The sequence below is a fragment of the Poecilia formosa genome, unplaced genomic scaffold (assembly GCF_000485575.1).
Source record: "Poecilia formosa unplaced genomic scaffold, Poecilia_formosa-5.1.2 Scaffold203, whole genome shotgun sequence".
In the NCBI taxonomy this organism is placed as follows: domain Eukaryota; kingdom Metazoa; phylum Chordata; class Actinopteri; order Cyprinodontiformes; family Poeciliidae; genus Poecilia; species Poecilia formosa.
In genome coordinates this window covers 956654-971849 of record NW_006800142.1, presented here as the reverse complement: position 1 = coordinate 971849, position 15196 = coordinate 956654, and the positions used below count along the sequence as shown (strand labels likewise).

The 15196-nt window shown below is 39.2% G+C and overlaps 1 protein-coding gene across 1 annotated transcript; it reads right to left on the bottom strand.

Annotated features, from left to right (window-relative positions):
* Nucleotides 1–1034: 1034 nt before the first annotated feature.
* On the bottom strand, nucleotides 1035–14748 carry dnmt3ab (DNA (cytosine-5-)-methyltransferase 3 alpha b). The gene is made up of 16 exons (XM_007567094.2): nucleotides 14529–14748; nucleotides 14195–14302; nucleotides 12995–13151; nucleotides 12757–12897; nucleotides 11548–11592; nucleotides 11247–11326; nucleotides 11018–11130; nucleotides 8520–8703; nucleotides 8361–8445; nucleotides 8071–8216; nucleotides 7806–7896; nucleotides 7542–7690; nucleotides 6810–6895; nucleotides 6568–6637; nucleotides 5546–5664; nucleotides 1035–5066 (listed from the first exon to the last, which is right to left on the bottom strand). The coding sequence occupies exons 1-16, from the start codon at nucleotides 14712–14714 to the stop codon at nucleotides 4925–4927; spliced, it is 1902 nt and encodes a 633-aa protein (XP_007567156.1). The 5' UTR covers nucleotides 14715–14748; the 3' UTR covers nucleotides 1035–4924.
* Between the last annotated feature and the right edge of the window lie 448 nt (nucleotides 14749–15196).

The following is a 15196-nucleotide window of genomic DNA, read 5'->3' as shown; positions in this document are numbered from 1 at the left end:
CCTATCGGTGGAACCTCTCATGATGGTTTCTTCAGTTCCTTCTCATCCAGTTTCCATTGTCAGAGACATTCACAGAGCATGTCATTCCTCGGGACTATCTTCTGGATGTATTCTTGGAGCTTGGCAATTTCATCTTGGACGGTGGCTCTGATGCTCGTGAGGCCTCCGCCTCCTTCTGTGTGCTTAAGTGTAGCCAGTGGATACTGGATTTGAGGTGGAACCCACAATACATGGTGAGTAGCTTTCGTGTTTTAACATTAGTGGTCTAAATTTCCTCCTTTGGCCAACTTGCTACACCAGCAGGGTATCTGATTACTGGCAAGGCTTAGTTGTTGCCTGGACCTTGTTCCTGGCATTGAACAAGGTCCAATGGCACCTTGAAACGGCAATGAAAGGTAAGTTCTTAGAGTCTACTTTACTCGTTCCGGGTGCATACATAGATATAAAGTTGTATATACTTTATATATATTGAGGCAGAAAGTGGTAGATGGCTGTTTTTTTTTTGTTTTTTTTTTTTTGCACAAAAACAAGACATTTATTCAAGTGTTCTCCAGCACAAGTACATACAGAGCCTTTATCTTGTCTCTGGACACTAAACATAAGTATGGGGGAGTCACGCGGAGAATGGGTGCTACATTTGCTGTATGAACTGTTCTTGAGGAGAAAAGAAAAAGCGTATATAGGCCATAAAACAGTTATGGCAGAAAGAAAGTCAAAAAGAGTGTATCACACAGTATTGACCTTCCTTTAACAGTAAAAAACAAACACAAAAATCTGGTTGGTGATACAAAATAAAGGGCAAAAAAAGGCATCAGTTCAAAACAACAGCATGATAATAGACATGAATATTACAGCATGGAATGTAGGGTTAAGAAGCAATGCGCGTAAAGCATACAGTATGCAATAGTAAAAATGATTACTATTTTTTTTTCTCACACAATTTCCCACAGATAAAGCACCAACTACAGCAATCTAGCAATCTATAGTCTAAAACAATATAGGAAACCTTTCTTTACTGTTACTCCTTTTTTTTCAAGTACAAAGTTAAAATGCCTTTGTTAATATATTTGTATGACTGACATAACAGGTCTTTTTTCATCACTACAAAGAACTCAAAACAGTCATTGTCATTTTCATTTCTCTCCCAATTAAATATATGTTTCTGGATAAGATAAACTGTTTAGCACCATTGGAAACAACTACAATCCCTCTTTTTACATAAGCAGAAAGGAAAAAACATTAGAATACAAACTAAAATAATAATAATAATAAAACACCACCAGGTAGGGCTGTGCGCTAACACTGAGACCATTATGCTTAAAGCTGTCCATTAGGCCAATGCTAACATCACAAAGACATTGAATCTGGATTCACACAGATTGGGATGGAAAAGCTAAAGTCTAATGTTTAAAGCAAGTTCTGAATCAGATTTTCAATTATTTTTTTTACTTTTATCAAAAAAAATGTGTTGTGGATGATATATATTAGGAAAGAATATTTGTACATCTTATGTGAAATAATAATAAAAAAGAACAAAGATGAATTGGAAAACAGTGACTGAAAATTTCTATTTACAAAATGTAAAAATTTTTTTTTACAAAGATGAAGGGATGTTGGGTTTTTCTTTTGTTTCAGGTCAGGGAAAATATTACTCTCCCGTGAGGACAAAAATTATGGCGATAAGGTCACTTAAGAAAGTAATTACATAGAGAAATAAAATTTTAAAAAATTTCAATCTTAAATACCATATAGATTAAGTGATAACATCTGCTTTCATTAGGCTCTTTAAATCTTTTTAGAGCTGAAATCTTTGTCAAACACTACGTCAGTTTTTTGTTTTGACAAACCGCGGCGTCGAGCCTCCTGATTTAGCTTTTAGTTTAAAATCAGGAGCAATGGCCTCCCTCTGGTTCCGAGGGTGGCTGTGATCCGCACTCTTAAAAATTTTCAGGGAAATACCAGAGGCCAAAATATAGACGAAAAGGAGATGACATAATATTTAAACTCTGGCAGACATTTTTCTTCTTCTACATTCGTTGAGTTTGGGCGGTAACTAGGCATGAGCCGCTTGCAGGTCCTAAGGTATCCCGAGGTTTTTAAAACATTACCGTTTGAAGCCCGATAAAAAAAAGTCCATCATACTATTTCCTATAGTTCAAAAATCATTTTCAAAGAGAAGCCCAGAAAAAGTGCTTGAGTAACCGAAGTTAACTTTCCTGGCTGCACAGCGCTACAAATTTAGCTTTAGCAACAAAAAAAAGAAAAAAAAAAGTTCCGGTCACAAACAGCTCGTAGTTGTTCGAAAGGTGTGGAAATTAAAGAAGCGCCGCCTATCGCTCTTTTTTATTTTAAAGATTGTGCCAACTTAAAAGCATAGTTGGCAAGCTACGAGCAGCTTGTGTGCTCTGATGGCGCAGAAAGCCTGACCAATTCCCGAGCTAGCATTAGCTTGTTACATATTAGCTTAGGAAGAAAACAACTGAATTTATCCGTTGTTTACGCTCTATTTCCGCTTAAGTCTACGTCAATGTACGTTATAGCTAACCCTATATTACACCAATAATCAATAGGTTGCATTACTTTAGCAGCAGCAGGAATAATTGTTGCCTTTCTCTTCTGATAAAAGCAATTAGATCTTGTTATTGATCCTTATTCTTAACTTGTTTGTACAAATACCAGGAAGCCGTGGTATTTTCACCCAAAGTCACACCGACCCATGCCTAGTGGTGAGAGGGTTCGCTGCTGCTTTAAAATAGAGTACAATATGAACAATGGAGGAAAAGGAAAGGTCAATAAACATCAATCCACCAACTGTACACAGTCCAATAACAAGTTTCACATATCAAAATCCATACTTGTACTTCTATTGGCACAGCCCTACTGAATACAAAAAGTATTACACAAGGGTAGATCAGTTCACATCATAAAACTAAAAAAAATAAAAATAATTCACAAGAATTATCATTTAATAATGATAAAAAATAATAATCAAGAAAACAAGAAAGTATACATATAAAAGTGCTTATAATGTTGATAAAACAGCACAAAATTGCTATAAAAGGTAGAAGAACCTTGTGAAGCCGCACCATGTTGTTGAGTTTTTGCACCTGACAGTTGTTTTTTTTTTTTTTTTTCAGTTGAGAGAGGCGGACGTTGAGGAGGATGGTCACCGGGCCTCCAGCAACAGCGCTTACTAACAGTTGTACAGTAATATCGTTAGTCGAGGTGACACTAGAAAAAAGTAGCTCACCGGAGACTTAAAAAGATTTTTTTTTGTTGTTTGTTTTATTTATTTATTTTTTTAATGACAGGAAACATCATTCCCCATGTGGCTAGCTTCACACCCTGTTTGTGCAGATGCAGGCCTTGGGCCTGAGTGCAGAAAGGCTGGGAGACCAAATGAGCACCAGTAGAAACAGTACAAAAGTTGTAAAAGAGGACAGGCTCTGTGTTGCAGTTTAAAGTCTGTTTCCCAGAACTTAGTACATCTTTTTTTTTTTTTCAATTAAATGTAAAAACATCCAGCAGAAGTCTTTCGAGCAACAGGTTAAAGAGCTCTGTGTTGTCTAAAGTCGTAGTGCCACATGGGCTATGATGTCTGTCATCATCTTGAAGCACCATGGTGTTGTAACCATATTACAGTAGTACCTTTATTACCTTCAGCTGTGTATAGAAACCATAAACAAAGAGGTATTTGTGATCTGGTGTTTTGGATTTTCAGAGACACGGCCCTCCCCCGACACCGAAGCGAAACGAAAAAAAAAAGAAAAGAAAAGAAAATTCGCTTTTCACATCCCTGTCGAGGCTCAGTAGCTGGAAGCACGGTTGCTGCGGTTGCACGTCACGACGTGGCGCAAGTGGCGCCGATGCGTTTCACGCACCTAAAACGCCGTCCACATGCTTCTCGAGAGATTTCCGTCTCTTTAGTAAAACGCGTTCGACGCTCGAGTGTCTCAGTGTCTCAAGAGGAAAGCGTAGTCTCAAGAATTATGATGTGAATTTTGTTCTTTTTTGATGCAATCAATCAAAAAAAAAAGTTCTCAATAAAAAAACAAACATGTGAAAGGTAGAGAAAAATGCAATTAAATGTTTTGCTTTGTAAAGATCATACAATTTAAGCTTAAATTTGAATCTACAGGTTTGCTTTACAAAACTAAAAGTTTCTTTTGCGCCTCCACAATTTTGGGTTGAGAATATTTAGCTTGAAACCACTTTTTGGTTTACTGTGCAAACATTTACTGCAAGAGTGGGGGAGTATAAAAAAATATCTTTTGGTTAGGTCAGGTTTAATTATTCTCTACGTTGTAATTTTTTCAAGCTGGACTCTATTTAGAGGAAAAGCTAAGATCTCAGAATATCTGTTTAGTGTTTAAGAGTCCAGTACAGATTTGCAATATTTCAGTTTTTGCACAAGAACTAATCAAGTCAAACAATAGTAAAAAATAAATAAATAAAAGAGTTTAAGCTATGCACTGAAACAAACCCCACAAGACCAAAGATTTCAGACGAGAAGAAAAGTTTAGCTTTGTGATCCAAACTTTTTCATTCAAAACAAAAACTTTTGGATTTGAAAGCAAATGTGTTTTTTTTTCTTCGCAAAATAATAGTATTTCCAATTTGTATAGTTTTGGTTTAAAATGTTTTGTTTTTTGTTTTGATTCATCGTTTTAAAAAGGAACAAAATTCCACTCATACAAGTATAGCTCGCACAAACATATAAACAATATTCGATAACAATGCTAAAAGGTAAAAATGACAAAAAAAAAACAACCCAAAATTAAATAGAATAAGAATTACAATTCAAATACAAGAGATAATGTGAATCTATGTCAATGTTTGCAAATTATACCAGAGTATAATCTGAGAATCAAGGCTCTTATTATTTCTAGTTCCTAAAATAGCCTGAAAGGCAACGTCTCGCTCCTCAAACACAGGCAAAGTAATCTTTAAGTGGTGCAAACAGGTGGCGGATGACGGGGACGCTCCACGCTCGGCCCAGCAGCCTCTGCCTCGCCAGTCGGCTCATGTTGGAAACGTCTGTATAGTGGACTGGGAAGCCGAATACCCTGACGAGAGAAACCACAAGCAAACGGGATCAGATCTAAAACCAAAAGGCTCATCTTAACCTCGAAACCTTCAAATTATAGTTTGTCTGAGAAGTCGTCGTCATCGTTTGAATCAAATTTAAATGGGGTTGAGAAATGCAAACAAAACAGAAAAAGAACAACAAAAAAACTGGTGTTCCACAGGGAACCATTTCAGATCCCATTATTTTTAGCTTACCTATTAACAGCCATTTGGTGGTGCAAAATGTTTGCTCCGTCACAAAGCGCCGCCAATTAGCCCCAGTCCCACACAGGTCCACCAGACTAGTAAACACCTGGTGAAACTGCGCATCCGAGTGATTGTAGACAGCTTTTTTGTTGTGACGATTTGCTCCTTATGGAGTCTTGGCAAGAACAGGAGCTTCTTAAAGGGACAGAGGCCCATTTCAAAGCGCCTAAAGAGTACATGGACTCTTATTTCATTAAAAAATCATTCATACCTTTCCATCTCAGGGCACCAGAGGATGTCTTCTTTTTCGTTCATATAGACGGGATAATGCTGGTCCTTTCCTTGCTTGATGGAGTTAGACCTGGTGGTGATGGTCCTGACCTTCTCAAACTGGAGAAAAACAAAACATGAGTCAAAATAACAAGGTTTTCATTATTTTAATGAGTAATTAAGCTATAATTCTTGTAATAAATAATGTTTTTCTTATTTAAGAAATATCATAAATTAGCGGTATTTCTCAAAAATTCTTGGCACAGATCACAAGATTGGAGCCGAGGATGTGGAAATTTGTGTATTCCCGAATCAAGGAAACATTTGCCGACTTTCAGAAACCATATCATACCATACCATAGCTTCAAAATTCTCCTGGATAGCGGAGTATTAAATGCGGCACGGGCCTAAGTTGATGGCACCTATGAAGATGTATAGAAAGCTCTAAAATATACCAGTTTTTAGTGTCTAAACATAATCTCTCAATGAAATCTTTAGAAAAATCTAAGCTTTAATTCGACTAAATTCATTAATTGAATTGTGTGTGTCTGGATTTGAAATAAGGCACGAAGCTGCTGAGTAGTGAGCCATTCCCAATGTAAGATACGGTGGAGGATCTGTGATGCTGTGGGTCCAGACATTTAATAAAAACTTGGTGGAACCTCTCAAACTAAGAACTCATAGTCAACAAATTTAACAGATACAGACTAAGAGCTGTTGTACAAGCTGTAGACATCCGACACTGAATTAATGATTTAGTAATTAGGTTAGTTAGTATTTTCTAACGTGAAAGAGTTTTTCTACCTCACTGAAATTCTTAAAATTTCAAAGACATATTCTAAGTAAGATTATTATGACAGGATAAATCCATAAATTGACCTTTTCTACACATTTACTATGTAGCCACCACAATTTACAGCATGTAGGAGCAGAAATAAATAAGGAACCGTTTATATCGGTGGCATTTGTTTTTAGCTACCGTTTTTTTCTGATGGATTTCTGTGAACTGGTTGATGTTCGTACCTTTGCCGTTCTGCCGTGCTCCAAACAGTCCTGGAGGTCCAGCCTGTCAGAGCACATGGCCGACAGAGGTCTGAAGAGGAGAAACGAATGGGAGCCGTTTACAATGACATGAACTGAAGTTGAAAGCTTTCGTTTGATGGAGAATCTCCTACGACAGCCACCCGAACACTCTGGAGATGAGATATATCTACAGAGGCTTCTGCTTATCTTTGATGCTTCTTTCTGACAGTGCAGCCACTAACCTGTTCATGCCAGGGAGGTTACCCCAAAAGTAACGGGCGCGGTGGGCAGCAGACACCTCCTTGGCATCAATCATGACTGGATTACACTGAGATTAAAGACAAGGAAGATTAAACAGTACAGCTTTGTTTCCAGTAAAACACAGTGGAGTTTTTCTTTTTATTCAAAAAAAAAAAAAAAAAAAAAAAAAAAAAAAAAAAGAAAATCTGTGAAAAACAGAAGAGGAGCTGCATCTGTTGAGTTTCATCCTTATATGGACCAACTAATTTACTTTACTTTAATTGAACATAATTTAATTTTAAAAGCCAGCCTAGGGTAAGTAATTTTGTCTATGGCATAGTAATCTATAAAATATAACATAAAATCAAAATTTACAAACAACCAAAAAATCTGAATAATGTTCTTATTTCCTCTTATGTCACAGCTCTTATAGAGAGACAGGAATTAAATTGTTTTGAAGTACAAATAATGTAAAGTTGAAAGGTAATCAGGTGTTTAAAATGCAGTGATAAGAAAAAAGCAACATGAATCTCCTCATTACTCCTTGACAAGAAATCGCCACAAGGGGGCAGTCACAACCCAGTAATCATTTGGTGCCTTGTTAAAACAAAGTTTACCCACGCATAACTTGAGGCAGATCATTTTATATATTAAAAGTACAATCAAGAGGAGGTGTACTGTCTTGTTTACTATGTTTAACTCGCAGGCAGTCCTCGATCACTGTAGGAGCTAACCTCTAGAAAGCGAGAGATGTCCCTCTTGTCGCTCACACCCATCGCAACAACGTTTTCAAAGAGCCAGAAGAACGGTCTGTCGTCTCCTTCCTTGGGCCGAGCCTCGTGGAGCAGCCGGTAGAACTCAAAGAAGAGGCGGCCGCTGCCTCCTGTGGGGCAAAAACAATCCCCACATTGAGAAACAGTCTTGTGTTTTGTATCTGGAGCAGAAAGATTTATAAAACACTACAGGGGAACGTAAAAAGAGAAGTTGCGTGAACATACCATAAACGCCCTTCCGAGCAGGGTTGACTATTGAGAGGTCGTTGCAGGGACTTCCACCAATGACAAGGTCAAATGGACCCCACTCCTGAATCTGTCCAAAGACGTGACACAAAGTCATACAAAGAGAGAAAAATAATCACGTGCAAATGCATTGTGACAGAATCCGAAACGTTAAAGTGCTCCACCAATCCACGGCAAATACTTTTGACCGGTGATGGAGTTTAAATTCATCAAGTCCCCCCCAAAGTAAAGCCTCTTCACTTACATGTTTGCGTGTGACATTCCTCACATCCCCAACATACATGATCCGTCCCTGATGTCGGACCATGCCCACTGTGATTGAGTCTTCACACACTTCGGACGCCACATAGCGATCCACTTGGATGCCAAGTTCTTTTAACACCAGCAGTCCTGTGGAGAGCGCAATATACAACGAATCCATCAACATTTAGTTAAACCAACTAAGAGTGGGTAAGTCCCGAGCGTCGATTATTTGACAGAAAACAAGTGTTGCTGAACCTATAGACCGTGACAAAAGAGAAGAAGAAATCCAACCTGTCGCTATGCCATCAAACAACGACAGAACACGAATGGGCCTCCTCTTCTCCACCAGGACTGGGGGGTAAAGCTTTGGTGGATCCTGAAATTTACACATTGGAAGGAAAGTCAGACAGATACGCCACAGAGAGAGACTCCTCTGTTACTACTACTCACAAAATCTTGATCGTGATTATTTGCGAAGAAGAGCTGCAGATGGTCGGGCCAGTCTGAGCGGCGCTCCAGAAGACCAAATACGCCCTTCGGACTGCACATGAAGCAGTTCCACGGGTCCTCTTTGATGGCAGCGTGGGCGGCTCCTTGACCGACGAGGAGGTCTACACATTCCACACAGAAACACCTGGACACAGAGATCCAGCTGCGTTAACACAGCAAGTGTTAAATCGCTTTGGCTGAAGCAGGACTTCAAACTTTCAGTGTTCAAAGTAGGGACGCAAACAATTAATCGACTAACGATTAACTGTTTATTAAATTAAAATTAGCTTCAGTAGATTGCCTATTAACGTTCGCTTGGACCTTCTTTTAGTGTTGTAGTTTGGCCGCCACCCAGCAGAGGGCGCCGCTGGTCATCCTTAAGCGGAGCCAGTTGGTACAGAAGGAGAAACAGTCCAAACAGAGGTCGGTGTGGGATGAAAAATGGACTTTATTCGGTTCTGTTTTGAAATAAAAACACTCGACAAGCTCCTTAAGTTTCACGTTAATAAGGCTCATCCAGGTGAGCGGCATGACGGAGCAAAGCAGCGTCAACTTCTTGTTTAAAAATTACCGGCGAGGACGTGGTGACAAGAAAGAGGAGAAGGAATAACAGAGAAAAAATGCGACGTGATGAAAAAGAAATATGAGGCCAATACGCAGGACTGATTTTGAGGTCGGTCGTAAACCTCAAAATCACGACAGCGAAATTTTAACCTGTCTTTTACAGACGGTTCTTCTGTATGAAGATTTTTGTTAATGGGGAATTAAATGTTTCACATATTTTATCCTTTTCATCTTTAATTTTTCCATTGAGCAACTTAAGAGTTCCAGTTTTTGTTATATGTAATATATCTAAGTTTAATAATGTGAGAAAACCAAAATATTCTGTTTATTCAATGTTTATTCATTATTTAAGACAAAAATAATGTTAACATGATTATATATTTTTTAAATTTAGTATCTTATTAAAAAATATATTGGCCTTCATATTATGGAAAGACGATCATCCTTCTCGATGCCAGAGAAAACTGAGGTTTGGCCGCTGACCAATCAACTTTAAACAAACTAATTAATCAATAACTTGCACTCCTAGTTCAAATAATGTCTCCTGGTGGGATTAATTTACCACATAATATTTTGTACCTTGTTAAATAGATTAGGCTCAGTTTGAATGATTCTCTCGGTTTTCACTTCCAGGGGTCAGAGGTCAGGCTGCTGGAGCATCAGGTTTCCATCCAAACGCCCAGCCTGGCAAGCAGCGACTCATCATCAAAATGTCACACGCCGTCGTGTGAACACAAAGAACGGCCCTGTGCGCTGATCGTGTTACTCTCAGTGGTGCTTTTTCAACGTTTGTTTTCTTGTAATTACTGCGCCAGGTTACTTCGGCTGATCCTTCTTTGAGACTTCAAACTGAAAAACCACGCATGACGTAATATTTACTATCAGCCGTTTGTGAGCCTGACCTCCGTGATGAAGCCTGACATCAGTGTTGTGACATTTGTGATGACTACAGCCAGCTCTTTGTGAAGAATAACAGTGTTTGATTTATTAGGAATAATAAACAGTTGATTCATCCAAAGATTGTGTCACAGAGCTCAAGAATATTCTCCATTAAAACTGTAGCAAGTGCAAAGTGTAGCACATGTGTCTTGCAAATACAAATCTGAACAGATGTTATCTGCACATCAAAGTGCACAGAGGTGACTTCTGAAGGATTTTATCAATGGGTGTCAAATGAAAAAGGGCGTAAAGCAAATGCATTAAACATTTTTCAGAATTACAATCAAACACCACTTTGACTAAATTGAAGTTTGTGATCGCAAAGTGACAAAATGTGAACAATTCGGAGGATTTTGAGAACTTTTGCAAAGCCCTTGATGAGCGAGGGTTGCACTATGCCATTTTTAATGAAAAGCATCACTGAGCTTGATGAGTTTATTTCAGTTTCTCTGACCTGCCTACGCTGGTTTGAAGTTGCAAGTCCGGTGTAGAGATTGTAAAAAGTGAGGCATGTTAAGAGATGCTTTGGTTTATGCTTCACACCGTTAAAAGAAAATCTTGTAATGTCTTAAGCTGAAGCTTCAAGACAAACCGTTGTCCTTCATGTGAGGAAGGACTTTTGATTTTGTTGTCCTACATTCACAGCCCAAGCATCACAGCTTTGTAGTTAAATTTCCTAAAAGAAAAAAAACAACTCTAAAACTTCTATATTTTCTACAGATTTTATCAATTAAATTTCTCTCCAGCTCAAAGTATTTCAGCTTGTGTAACCCAGTGGTGCTCGAGGTTTCCGACACATCCTTACTTCCGTACTTCTCCAGACTCAAATTTCTAGACTTCTACACGCTAATTACCTCTAAACGCCCCACACAAGAGGCCAACAAGGTTGAACGTGCGCAACCGAAGACGAGGCGGTCGCAATTTAAGCTTGCCGAATTAGGAAGTCAAACCCTCACCTGCAGCAGTTGTTGTTTCCACACATGAGCACCTCACGTCCGCCGCAGCAGATAGTGCAGTACGACTGATAACCGTCGTCGTCGTATTGGTACGCGCATTCCAGGAAGCAGTTCTGCAAAGCGCACAGAAAGAGCCGAATATAAGCAGTGAGACATTTAAAAAAATAAAACTTAAAGAGTTTTGTTGTTTTCAAAAACGGTTCATTCGTTCGGTGGGGCAGCGTCTCACCTTGCAGCTCTGGCACATTCCTCCGGCGAACAAGGGGTGCTCCAGGCTCACGTTCAGACTTCCACACGAGATGCAGATGTCTGGAGGAAGACGAGAGGCGGTGATGGACACTTGAGTGAACATATCTAGTCAGCTGTGACGCAGGTTAGTCGGGACGTTCGTAAAGGGGGTCAGAACATAAATAACGGTGTTGCCTTCACTGTTTTATGAGAACAGTTGCCTACATTCTGATTAGATTGCTTCTTAATGACAGTGAGAAATGACCAAACGCATCTGGAGAGCATGTGTGAGCCGAACTTACCCTCCAAGCTGCGGCACTTTTGTCTCACTTCATAAACAAGTCGCTCTGTGACAGAAAAGAGAGGAAACGAATGAATGAATGTTGCTGAAAATGTTACAAAAAAAAAACGTTCTCACTTTATGCTCACATCACTTATGGTAAATGGCCATGTATGATGTGAGTGCTTTATCAAGTCCAGAGGACTCCAAAGGGCCTTCAGTCAATCATTTGACTGCTTCAAAAAAAAAATAAAAATAACCCTAAGGACTCACGGCCAACTAAAATCAGAATGTATGAGGCTGATTTTATGCTAAATAAGTATTAAAATGATTGAATAGTGAGTAAAATTGAGAGAAAAATTCAAAAAGCTGATGTTTGTGTACATATTTTGAAGCATTGTGGTTCTCCACCCAGAACGAATTCTGGTTTATTAATCTCAAAGATTAATAAACTTTCAATTTTAGTGAACATTTACACTTTAAATATCCAAATAAACAACAGAAAAAACAAATAAAATGAATTATGAAGTCTTTGTAAACAAAACTGTCCTTCAAAATACAGGGATAGTTAAAGACCAAAACACCTGATTGCAGACTTTCATCATCCAGTTTCAATATCTCAGCATTCAAATAACAGTTCTACTCTTTCACGCACGACTCAAACGTAGCATTTACCTCTGCTACAAATATTAAAAACTAGAATAGAAAAATCATACTGACTCCTATCTTAAAGAAGAATCAGTTCAGATTGATGCTGTCAGATCAAAGGTCGACAAACAGGTGAACCGAAATTGTCCGTGAAACTCTGATTGGTTTATCTCTCCCCAACAACAACAAAAGCACTTCAAGCTAAAAGACTAAAAGAGAAGGCTGGAAAGAAAACCTGTACAAAGTGAACAACCATCTACAAATCAGGCAAACACAGCTGGGTCCACTCGTACACGGAAGGCAGAGCGAGCCTTCCTCTGATCACAAACTAAAAATAGATCATGTGTGACAGGAAGCACATTGTGCCCGTGTTTCATTTTAATGTGCAGCTCTTTGATAGTTTAACTAAGTCAGTATGGCTCCTGCTGCTCTCCACTGTTAAGACCCAGAATGTAGTTTCGTCCTAACTGTAGGCGACACTGTAATACGCAGCAACTTGACCCCGTTTCCTGTCTAATTCCTACAATAATTAACCTCTTGTCAACAGAGAGAGGAGTTCACAAACGGACGGGACCCCCCTCACCTCGCGTCCTCTCGTCGATGATGTCCTTGACTTTCCCTTTCTCCACCGTGCTTTTGCGAGGCTTTTTGGCTGGGGGTGGCGTGTAGGCCGCCGCTTCGGGTTCCACCCAAATCTCGGGGTAAACCTCGGAGTTACGCTCCTCTAGCAAGTCCAGGCAAAGTGGAAATTATAGAAGTGATTTCGAGTGAGTTCGGCCGTCCCCCGCTCCCACGGGGTCAAAGGTGTCGCGCTTTCTTACCTTCAGGTGGCTCTAAGCCCTTAGGTCCAGTGGGCTGAAACCCGGTCATCGCCCACTCAATCATCTCCTTGTTTAACATGTCCACTGATTTGGAGGTTTCACTTTCGTCACTGTCGGGGCAGGCTATAAAGGCTTTTCCTGCCCGGCTACTAGCCACCTGCACACATGTGGAAAATATTTTAATCCCGCTTCATCGGCAAAAAAAGACAACAAAAAAAACAAACTGAGAGGAACCTTAAATTAAGAGGCACACAAGGTGCTTCTGACATAAAAGTGTTGGCTAATAGAGTAAGCTGTGGATAGCAAGATGTATAGCAGCTTCATATCATTTTAAAACCAACATATCATTGGTTAAAATAAGTCATTTATTGTCTGGAAAGAATGAGGTGGTGATTTTTATTGGCATTAACAATCCAGGATGTTTAAGAGAGTACACTCCTTTAGCAAGGCTAACCTTAGCTAACGCTAATCTTTCTAGATGCTAAGGAGGACCAGTTTTCTACTCATTGGACTTAGATTCAATTTAGTAAATGTAGAATATTTACAGTAACTGCTATTGTACAGACAGCATCACCTTCTAATATAAATAACGATCATTCAGAGTAAGAAGGCTAGGAAAAGATGTTAAATGCTATCCTTAGATCTTCTTTATTATTGGTAAAAAACAAAAAAATGGAGACAGGAAACTGATTGGTGAATCTAAAATATACCAACAATGTGATAGAGTGAAACAAGAACTGGAGAATAAATCAATAACAATATATATCACGATAGACACATAACCAATATCAGTAGATAACACCTGTGATAACCAATTTCACTTAAATCCAAAACAGAACCGCAGAGCATTTGTAGCTCGTTCATTAGCCGCTTGATCTCTCATGGCTAGCTAAAAAAGGCTGATGGCATCGACTAACTCGTTCTCTCTTTGGTTACCTAGCAACAACCTGCAGCGTAACTTGAGCAACACGGAGCCTGCGCAGCTTAAAAATAAAAAAAAACAACAATGTGGAGCAAAATTTTTGGAGAAAACAGGAAAGGTCATCTCTGTATATTGGCCATATTTCAGATATTTAAAACACAAAATTAATCAATAATTATTTATATCAACCAGTATGAGAAGTTTATAATATGATATGTTGTTTTGCCATATTGTCCAGCCCTAAGTGAAGCATCAAAACACAAGTCAGGAGCTCTCACCTGTAACACTTCGTAGATTGCTTTCTTGTACATGGGCTGTTTGTTGTAAGTTGGTTGGTGAAAGGCATTATTAAATGAACTTAAAGGCAGAAGTTTCTCTACACATACCTGTAAAAATACACACAAAAAAATAAACGTTTTGAAGCTGCAAGTCTACAAATTGTCTGGATATTAGATTTCAATAGAGCAACCAGATGCACGAATAAATACCCGAAAAAAAAAGAAAAAAAAAAACCCTTGTGGTTATCACTAAAACTGAAGACTGTGTTTTGCTTGAAAAATCCAAAAGAAAAATCACCTGACAAGAATATTACCGTTGGCCCCGAACACTCACCACTGAGAATTTTCCGTCTCCAAACCACATGACCCATCTGGTTCCCTCGGCGGCTCTGCTCCGGCCCGTCATACACCAGGACACGATGCGGCCCGGCCACCAAGAAAAACCTCGCAGCTTCCCCCAAACCAGCTCGCCGATGCCAAAACCACGGCCGTCCTGCAGCCAGGAGACGACACAAATCATCCACTCCGTATTAACTTCTGAGCAAAGTTCCAAACAGCTTATTTTCTACTTTAGGGGAAAATGTCTGTTGCATAAAAAAGAAAGATAAACAATCTTAACCAAAATACCCAAGAACACAGAAAAACTATGCACTTTGAGAGCTGGTTATCCAGAACACTCCAACACAAGTCTTAAGGCTGTGCATAGTTTAGATTTTATACATTGTAGATGTGAAGCGTTGTGAGAGGAATGCGACTGGTTAAATCCTCTGTGGTGCGTAAACACAGGTGTCACACACGCAGGTGGGTTTAGTGTTTGTAAATGTGCTCAGAAATCATTTAGACCGGAGCTAAACTCAAAGTATTTTAAAGACACGTCACAGCTTGTTAAGGAAGGTTTTGTATTTTGTGCCTCCATTCATCCCGACGAATCGGGTTACTGGAGCCGAGTTTGTTTAGGGCCCAAAGACCAAAAGAAACGTGGTAACGTGACTGCTCAACCCA